Raw genomic sequence first — 10000 nt, 5'->3', positions numbered from 1 at the left:
TAACTGTGTGTGTGTGTTTGTTGTGTACCTGTGTGTCTGTTGTGTAACTGTGTGTGTTTGTTGTGTAACCATGTATGTTTGTTGTGAAACTGTGTGTGTTTGTTGTGTACCCGTGTGTTTGTTGTGTAACTGTGTGTGTTTGTTCTGTACCTGTGTGTGTTTGTTCTGAACCTGTGTGTTTGTTCTGTAACTGTGTGATTGTTGTGTAACTGTGTGCGTGTGTTTGTTGTGGACCTGTGTGATTGTTGTGTAACTGTGTGTGTGTTTGTTGTGTACCTGTGTGTTTGTTGTTATATGTGTGTTTGTTGTGTAACTGTGTGTGATTGTTGTGTAACTGTGTGTTTGTTGTATAACTGTGTGTTTGTTGTGTAACTGTGTGTGGTTGTTGTGTAACTGTAGGTGTGTTGTATAACTGTGTTTGTTGTATAACTGTGTATGTTTGTTTTGTAACTGTGTATGTTTGTTGTGTAACTGTGTGTATGTTGTGTAACTGTAGGTGTGTTGGTTGTGTAACTGTGTGGGTTATTGTGTAACTGTGTGTGTGTTTGTTGTTAGACTGTGTGTTTGTTGTGTAACTGTGTGGGTTTTTGTGTAACTGTGTGTGTGTTTGTTGTGTAGGACTCGTTTGTCTCAGTGGACTCATCTCTGTCCTCTATGTCGTGTCTGGATCTGAGGGACGTAACAGTTGCGAGTGTCCACCAGCGACCATCACACATCAGTTTCCTTCCCATGTCTCCAACCAGACCTGCTGTCTGAACTTCACTGGATCTTCATTTCCACATGTCTCGTGGACCACATTAAGATTCACGCCCAACCTTCAGATCCTGGATTTGTCCTCCTGTAATGTCACACGTCTCCATGACACAGCTGCAGGTTCCACTCCTGCTTCACTACGAGAAATTTATTTAAATCAGAACCAGCTCAGATTCCTTCCTCCAGATTTCCTTATTGATGCTGTCAAATTGGAGGTGCTGGATTTGGGGCAGAACCTTCTGGAGGAACTTCCTGTCCATTTTCTAAAGAATGCTGAAAATCTGCAAGTACTGATTCTTAATGGAAATCATTTGGAATCACTTCCTGTCTCTGTCCTGAAACTTCCCCTGCAGCAGATGGAATTATCAGGGAATCTGTGGACATGCTCTTGCTCTTTTGTGGAGGATTTCTACTCTGCTAATCAGGGCAACTCCAGCAGGCTGCAGGACACTGTGGGTAACCTGACATGTGCCTCTCCTGAGAACCTTTGTGGCAGGACACTTTTGTCCATCCATACTGATGAGGTTTGTCGTCTTTCAGGTCTGAAAGCTCTCTTCATCCTGCTTCCACTCCTCCTCCTCACTGTGCTGACACTTTGCTGGTGTTGTGGGAGGAAAGAGGAGAAGAAGGAATCGCCCAAATTTGGGACAGTGCATATGAAGAATGAAGATTTAAGAAAAGAGGGCACAAAGGGCAACATATTGGAGACCCAGCTGATGTTCAGACCTTCTTCAGCTCTTCTGGGCAGCACAAGAGACATCTACGAGGAAGTGGCGGTCAAACTGGGGTCAGTAGACTCTCTGGGACCTCCACCTTCCACCTCATCCGGTAAGGAGAACCAGGAACTGGAAATTAAGCAGGATCTAGAGACGGTGAGTGTGAGTGAAGTGATGAGGGACTCAGCAGATCGAGAGAAGGCCTACATGATTCAGTCCACTAAATACTACAGCCTGGTCCCAGGGCTGGAAATCGAGGACTCAGACCACGGAGAATACGAGAGTGTGGATCTGTCATGAAGCTCATTTTCACTTTGGAATAATTCCAGCCTATTTACATAACCTGGATTGTACAGCAGCAGTTATGGAGGTTTTATGTTTACTGAGAGAGGAGATGTGATGGAGCACTCAGAGATGTGACATTACATTTCAGGCTTTCAATCATAAACCTGATCCATGTGTTGAGTCTGAATCAGAATCAAGTGAAGTTGATTCTTTTGATTTAATTTCACACAAAGCTATTAAATCCACAAAGAAAATAAACACTCTCTGAGGTCCGTGTGGAGATGAGAACATCTTCATGATACACTTTCATTCATCAAATTCATTCCTAAGTGAGAAATTTAGCAAATGTAGAAAAGAATCTAAACAAACCATTAATGAATAGTGAAATATGTAAATAACTCATTTTAAACAGAATTTATTTCCTCTTTCTGTTTTGTTTGTACATCAAAACCTTCAGAACGCACAAAACCTCAGTGCTATGGTTCTGTCCTGCTTGCGGCAAGGAACCTGTGGACTCTGATGATGAAGGGTGTGTTTAATGAGACCCTGGACAGGACACGTGAGACGTGAGGAATGTGGATTAAACACCTTAACTAGCAGGTGCTTTGTGTTCCTGTTGCACAATCAGTCTACAGCGTCACATGGAGTGATTAAAGAACCTGATACAGAACCGTTCTCACTCACAGGAGTACATTTCAAACTCCTCTCATTTCACAGCATGAGGTTTCATCAACAAACTACTATCTTCATCATCATCATCATCTTCTTCATCATCATCATCATCTTTATCACCACAGAATTCTAAATCACATCATTTAAAACAACCTACAGAACAGTGACGTTACTCCTGAGTGAATGAAGCTGTACATGATTTTTAAAAATGTGAACCTTTACAATGGTTCTTCAATTGTTCTTTAATGCTCCATGTAGAACCCGTGGGAGAGAAGAACCCTTAGTTATCCAGGGAATTCTTAAGGAACCCTTATGATAAAACTCTAGACTGTAGACTCTTTGATAAGACTCTAAAGAGGCTGTACACTCTTAAATGTGTACAATTTCTTCTCTTGTCCTTCTGTAGGGTTCCTGAGGGTTTCAAAGCAGAACCTTTTTAAAAGAACCTTTTGTTCTAAGCATGTGCTGCAATCTTTAAATTATTGCTATTTATTTCCTAGAGCCTGTCAGGAGGTAAACACTGAGTGAGCCTGACTTGGGTACTTTGAGAGTTCTTCAAAATTTCTGAGGATTATCGAAGGTTCTTTTGTTTTTTCTGAATTAGTTTGAAAGAAAAACTTTAAGGGTTCTAGATTTGTAACGGAGGAGTGTTTGAGTTACAAACAGTCATATTGTTACACAATGAATTATTTATTAAAAAAGGAAAAGAAATTATTATTGATTTATGGATTCTATAAAAGTCTTATTATCAGGATGCTCACAGACGCCACAGAACCTGTAGTGGTTTAACTGTGTGTTTTATCACTGTTCTGTTTCCTGTCCTGAGTTAAAGGAGAATTTATAGCTGAAGCTAAAACACTGCTAGCTAAAAGGCTAATTTGTGTTTAGTGTATGAGATTATAACACACACATTGAGTAATGTCAGACTTTGAGTGTGTGTGTGTGTATGTGTATGTGTGTCCGTATGTGTGTGTCTGTGTATTTGTGTGTGTCTGTACAGTATGTGTGTGTCTGTATGTGTGTGTATGTGTATGTGTATGTGTGTGTGTGTTTTCACAGTGTTATATTTCACAAGGCCATTAGAGCTACTGTATTCTGTCTTTATGTGAACTGAACATTCTGGTATTTAAATGAACACTTTTTTCTTTTAATGTGTGTGTCTGAGTGACGCCTCTGTTTTTCTCACGCCCCCAACACAAACACACACACACACACACACACACAGTCCCACTGTAATTTTATACCACATATAGGCTCACATGAACCGTGTATTAAAGGTGAAGTGCAGCTCATAGTCCAGACTTGTCAAACAATAAAACGTGTACAGAGCATAGACTCAAATCCTTAGAGAAGCGTTTAAAAAGGGATGAGCAAGAGGCAATGTTGAAAAGGTCCCAGAGATGGAGATAAGCAATCAGCCAGCATGGTATATCCCTCACCATGGGGTTTACAACCCACAGAAGCCAGGCAAGATTCGCATTGTCTTTTAATTGCTCTGCAAGATTTCAGAATACTTCTCTGAGTAAGCATCTACTAACTGGGCCTGACCTCACAAACACCCTTGTTGGTAACTTGGGTCGTTTCTGGAAAGGGCAAGCAGCCATTATGTGCAATGTCGAGCGTATGTTCCACCAGTTTTATGTTGCTCCTAAGGATCGGGAGTACGTCAGGTTCTTATGGTGGGAGGAAGGCAACATGTAGACCCCTCCCGTTTTTAGGATGAGGGTCCAATTGTTCCAAAATGTGTGCAAATTTTGGACTCGAGTACTTTGCTGCACAAGGTGAAGGCAAGTTCAGTCAAGCCACAGTGAATTTATACAGCGTAATCTTTATGTTGACGATGGCTTAGCAAGTGTGGACACCGAAGCAGAGGCAATCCAGCTTGTAAAGAAAGCCAGGGATCTCTGCAATACCAGAAAGCTCCGCTTGCACAAATTCATCAGCAACAGCAAGAAGGTGACTGCTACAATTCCGAAGGAGGAATGTACTGAAAGTGCAACTGACTTTGACTTGGCCCTAGGAGAACCTAAGGTAGAAAGGCTGCTCGGAATTCATTGGTGTGTAGCTTCAGACAAGTTTCATATTGAGTGCTAATAAAAGAAAAACCTTTTACTAGAAGAGGAGTGCTGTCTACAGTTGCTTCCATTTTTGATCTCTTGGATTCGTTGCTCCCTTCATTCTAGTTGGGAAGTTGGGAAAAGAATCCTACAAAGGATTTGTCAAGACAAGACAGGCTGGGACGAACCACTACCTGATGACCTCAAGCCGCATTAGGATGCTTGCCTGAGCTTGCCGAATCATATACTTACAATGAAGCCTACGATCATTGCACCACCTTCTGGAGAGTTTGTAAGGGAGGATCTCTATCTTAAGAAGAGACGGAAAAGAGTTCAATTCCTGGCGAATGAGTTTTGGGCCAGGTGGAGAAAGGAATATCTGTTAAGTTTGCAGAAGAGATGTAAGTGGAATAAGAGCAGGAGAAAAGCCAAGATAAATGACATTGTTCTGCTCCAAGATGACTTCGCACCACAAAATCAGTCGAAGCTAGCCAAAGTAGTAGAAGTCTTCCCAGGAACTGATGGAAGGATGAGAAGACTTAAACTTCTTTGCCAGGGTGCACGCACAAGTACGTCAGTCTACCTAGAAAGACCCATACACAAACAGTGTGATGGTGGGAGTGTATTTGCTGTCACAAAGCTTTCTGTCTTTAATGTTTATATTCCACTAGATGGCGCTTGTGTACCTTAGCACTCATTTACTTAAGCTAATTTTCATTAATCTAATTTTGCGTTTTTTTATGTTTTGACTATTTTCTAATGTTTATTGTGATCTCTATACTGAACTGTTGTTTATTTGAGCAAGATTGAATCTTTCTAAGAGTTTGTTGGTTATATTTTATTTTGTTCCCATCATGCCTTTGTATGTAACTTCCTGTTTGTCAAGTTAAAGATGTTTCTCTCTGTATCCTATGCCATCCAACCAAGAAAGTGCAAGCTATAACCTCCTCTCTTAGCTCACAAGCAGGCAAAAGTGGTATGTGGATATATTTTCTGTTTATTTATGACTTTAATGTGATATATTTGTTTATTACTTTTGTCAGTTTCAAATTATTTCAGCGACATTTGTGTGTTTTTCTTTTTTTAATGGAAGGGTACCAACAATTTTCTCTGCATCTGTACATATACATGCACAATGATCAGGCATAACATTGTGACATTAGAACATTATGAGCGGTGAAGTGAATAACACTGATTATCAGTGTTAGAAGCAAATAAAATCAGCAAGCGCAAGGATTTGATTGAGTTTGTCTGTTCATACTATGTTTAAAAAGGATCTTATGATTATGATCATTTATATTATTATTTAATTTTTTTCCAGATTACAATTTGTTGTACATTTGACACGAGGGATCCAGCAACATGAAAAAATGTAAAGTTATTTGCAGTGCAGAAGAAGCTGACACGAGTTTCAGGAGTTTCATAGCAGCAACACAGGTGCACATTTTGGCCAGCGTAAAACTAGAGATGCCATTTCTCAGGGGTACTACTGGCCTGGCATGTCAGCAGACATAGAGAAATGGGTAGGCTTATGTACTTTATTTCCCTCATTGACTTTACAAATGCAATACCTTTTTAATTATATAATAATAATAACAAATTCATATAATTAAAATGTCCAGGTATCACAGTGTACAGTGTGCCAGACAAATAATAAAGATATAAAGCTGCAGACAGACCTCAAACCGATCAAGGTAACAAGGGCAAATTTATATATTACATTATAATATAATAATATAACTTTTACACTTTATTTCTTGATAATACATATTTACAAAATATGTAAAATATTAATTTCTTAATAATTATAAAGGTTTTCTTTTCATGTCTGTTTTTTCAGGTCAAGACTCCATTCGAACTGATTGCCAAATCTGACCAGGAGAATCAGTATATATGTGTAATAGTAGATTATTGCAGGAGATGGTCACAGGCATGTCCCCTTAAACACAGTCTGCTAAAGAAGTTACACAATCCATATTAAAATGTGTTTAGCAACTTGAAGTGCCGAAACGAATTTGATCAGATCAGGACAGAGAGTTTGTCACCACAGTAAGTACATTCTGATTCTCAAGTATTTTATTTATGGAATGTTCTTTGTTTGTGAACAGTTTTATGTAAAATGACAAAAACAATGTTATTAACATATAAATATTAATACATTTCTTCTGTAGATCAACACTGAGGTCTGCAAAATGCTTGGCATAAAATGAAGTCTTTGTGCCCCATACCCCAATGCCTTTGTGCCCCATACCCCAGTGCCTTTGTGCCCCATACCCCAATGCCTTTGTGCCCCATACCCCAGTGCCTTTGTGCCCCATACCCCAGTGCCTTTGTGCCCCATACCCCAGTGCCTTTGTGCCCCATACCCCAGTGCCTTTGTGCCCCATACCCCAGTGCCTTTGTGCCCCATACCACCCTCAGACCAACAGATAGGTGGAGAGGCTCAATGGCACTGTACAGAGGTGACGAATGCATTCACAACAGTTAATAAACATAATTACAGAAGAACCTATTCATTAGTTTTTCTATACATTGTACCTGTTTAAATTTGGGAAACACCTCGTCTGATGTTTTTTAGATCAATGCACATTCCTTTTGTTTAAATACAACAAGTGGTGAACGACACAAAAGTGAATCACAGTGAATCACTGAAAGCATGTTCTGTAGACAGAATAGTCCAAATGTGAGATTTATGTCTCTGACAGATGTATGTTATGTAAGTCAGAGAACAGGAAATAATAATAATAATAATAATAATAATAGTGGAAAATAAACAACATAAATATGAAAGATATTTTATCTGTAAATTGTTGTTTGGACAAAGTAAATGTTCATGACGTTATATTACCTTGTTTGTTGTATAGAAACAAAAGGGAACCTGCAGGAACATGGTTTATAAAAAAGACTTTTGACACGTGTGTATTTGTTCCTGTCCTGTTTTGAACACATTTCTGTAGAGCCTTTTGTGTCGAGGACAAACCCAATGGGACTAATGTATGGATGCAGTCATGTTTGGGCTGCGGACAAAAACAACCCGGTTCTCTCTATTTTATCTGATGTTTGTAGAGAAACACGAAACCCGTCTGAGGTTCCACAACATTATGAGGTGAAAAAAGAAGTTTTATCTCCTATTTCTTGTAAATCTTTCTGTTCACTGACCAGGTGTAACAATCTGAGCAGTGACGTGAATAACACTGATTATCTCTTACACTGATGCCTGGTCAGTGTACAGAATTTATAAAGAATACAGAATATTGTATGGACTTGAGATAAAATAGTGATCATTATTAACATGTTTACAAAAGATTGATGGTTCCTTCGATAACGACTGTGAACAGGAAACAGTTATAATTGACATTGAACACCATAAAAACTTCTGGACTTTGTTGATATTAATGTGGATCAAACGCAGAAGAAGAAGAAGCTATAAACAGAACCCAATGAAGCCTTCAGGTGGGAGACGTGGTGTGGTGACGTAATGTGGTGATGTAATGTGGTGATGTAATGTGGTGATGTAATGTGGTGATGTAATGTGTGCAGCACAAAGGAGGAAAATGTGACCTGATTATTTTGGTCTATTTATGGTCACCAGAATAGAGGGGAAAAGTGTTGATCTTGTGGATACAGACGGTCAACATGTAGGGTCAACATCAACCATCTCAAACATCATGAGGAGACTCCACGGTTACCTCACAAGTTGAGGAGGCATCAACCTGCTGACTCATCTCCTCCTCCAGCTGCTCACTGCTTTCCTCAGGCATCTGCTGACTCCGCCCCTCCTCCACCTGCTGACTCCGCCCCTCCTCCACCTACTGACTCCGCCCCTCCTCCACCTGCTGACTCCGCCCCTCTCCTCCTCCACCTGCTGACACCGCCCCTCCTCCACCTGCTGACTCCGCCCCTCTCCTCCTCCACCTGCCGACTCCTCTCCTCCACCTGCCGACTCCGACTCCTCTCCTCCTCCACCTGCCGACTCCGCCCCTCTCCTCCTCCACCTGCAGACTCCGCCCCCTCCTCCTCCACCTGAAGACTCCACCCCTCTCCTCCACCTGCCTCCTCCACCCCTCTCCTCCTCCACCTGCCGACTCCGCCCCTCTCCTCCTCCACCTGCTGACTCCTCTCCTCCTCCACTTGCTGACTCCTCTCCTCTCCTCCAGCTGCTCACTGCTTTCTTCAGGCATCTGCTGACTCCGCCCCTCCTCCACCTGCTGACTCCGCCCCTCCCCCACCTGCTGACTCCGCCCCTCTCCTCCTCCACCTGCTGACTCCGCCCCTCTCCTCCTCCACCTGCTGACTCCTCTCCTCCTCCACCTGCTGACTCCTCTCCTCCACCTGCTGACTCCTCACCTCCTCCACCTGCCAACTCCGCCCCTCTCCTCCTCCACCTGCCAACTCCGCCCCTCTCCTCCTCCACCTGCCGACCCCTCTCCTCCTCCACCTGCCGACCCCTCTCCTCCTCCACCTGCTGACTCCTCTCCTCTCCTCCTCCACCTGCTGACTCCTCTCCTCTCCTCCTCCACCTGCTGACTCCTCGGGTTGCCGGACAGCAATCATCTTATGATGTTACCTCTTTTCATGACGATTGTAAGTATCTTGGATAAACTAACTCTGTACAACATTTCTGCTTATTCAGTCTCTTGAACCTCACAAGTTTAAATTTCTTTTCACATGGAAACAGATTTTATGCAGGTTTTATACTCTATACTGCCTAAAGTTTGTAGACACCTGGTCATGAGTGTTATGTGTTATGTGCACTTTTAGTCCCAATTTACTCTTAAAATTCCCTCCAGTCTTCTGTAAAGGTTTTGGAGTGTGCTTGTTTGGAGATTTGTGCTCATTCAGACACAAGGGTGTTAGTAATGTCAGATAGGGAGGTGAGGAGGCCTGGGGTGCAGTCAGCATTCACATTCATCCCAAAGATGTTCAGCTTTCACTCCAACTGGCATTTCACATTGCCAGAACTGCTCCTAATCAAGAGCTCGAGAGTGATGTGAGCTGATTTTAATGACAGAATTATATACTTGCGCTGGATCTGTTTTATCTAAGGTAATGCTGTCCTTAACTTAACATTTATGTACTCATTATTTACCTGCCTCAGATGATCGATGCCTACGTGGCCCACACTGTAAAAACCAACAATCAGAGACCAGAAAAGAAAGCACTTCACACCGATTCATTAGAAATGACACGTATATGGGAGGGAAGGAGCTCAAGATTGAAGGTAGGCATGGTTATTTCTCTTGTAAAGCCTTTTTAAGTGTATTGTATTAAATTATTTTGTACATTTTTTTAGTGTGATCCAACAAAATACAATATTATTATGCGAGCTGTCCATGAGCCTGGGCACTGGACATTGGCTGTAAGATGACTGCTGGGTTTTTTTTGCTAAGCTTTGATAAGAATTGGAATATAACCAATAGATGTGAAGGAATATGAGTAATAACAATTTCTATAGGCAATCTATCCTTCGGAAAGAAGAGGCCTTATTTTGGGTCCGCTGGGAAATGATTAATTAAA

At 41.5% G+C, this 10000-nt stretch overlaps 1 protein-coding gene and 2 long non-coding RNA genes across 4 annotated transcripts in view; all 3 read left to right on the top strand.

Moving 5' to 3' along the window:
- The window catches only part of si:ch211-106k21.5 (slit homolog 1 protein), a 4793-nt gene extending 1216 nt beyond the window's left edge, over positions 1-3577 (top strand). The window contains exon 3 of the mRNA XM_060888856.1: positions 619-3577. Within this exon, the coding sequence (XP_060744839.1) occupies positions 619-1769 (1151 nt within the window). The 3' untranslated portion in view covers positions 1770-3577. The remainder of the gene's footprint in view (positions 1-618) is intronic.
- A 732-nt stretch (positions 3578-4309) lies between these two features.
- On the top strand, positions 4310-6939 carry LOC132858194 (uncharacterized). The gene is made up of 5 exons (XR_009649619.1): positions 4310-5459; positions 5805-6006; positions 6106-6177; positions 6324-6532; positions 6655-6939. It is a non-coding gene; the product is annotated as an uncharacterized LOC132858194 (long non-coding RNA).
- A 1873-nt stretch (positions 6940-8812) lies between these two features.
- LOC132858475 (uncharacterized) overlaps positions 8813-10000 on the top strand; it is a 2348-nt gene continuing 1160 nt past the window's right edge. For both annotated transcript variants that reach the window (XR_009649634.1, XR_009649635.1), the window contains exons 1-2: positions 8813-9067; positions 9582-9704. This is a non-coding gene — a long non-coding RNA (uncharacterized LOC132858475). The remainder of the gene's footprint in view (positions 9068-9581; positions 9705-10000) is intronic.

Source organism: Tachysurus vachellii, chromosome 15 (assembly GCF_030014155.1).
Source record: "Tachysurus vachellii isolate PV-2020 chromosome 15, HZAU_Pvac_v1, whole genome shotgun sequence".
Lineage (NCBI taxonomy): Eukaryota > Metazoa > Chordata > Actinopteri > Siluriformes > Bagridae > Tachysurus > Tachysurus vachellii.
This window is presented reverse-complemented; position numbering and strand designations above follow the sequence as displayed.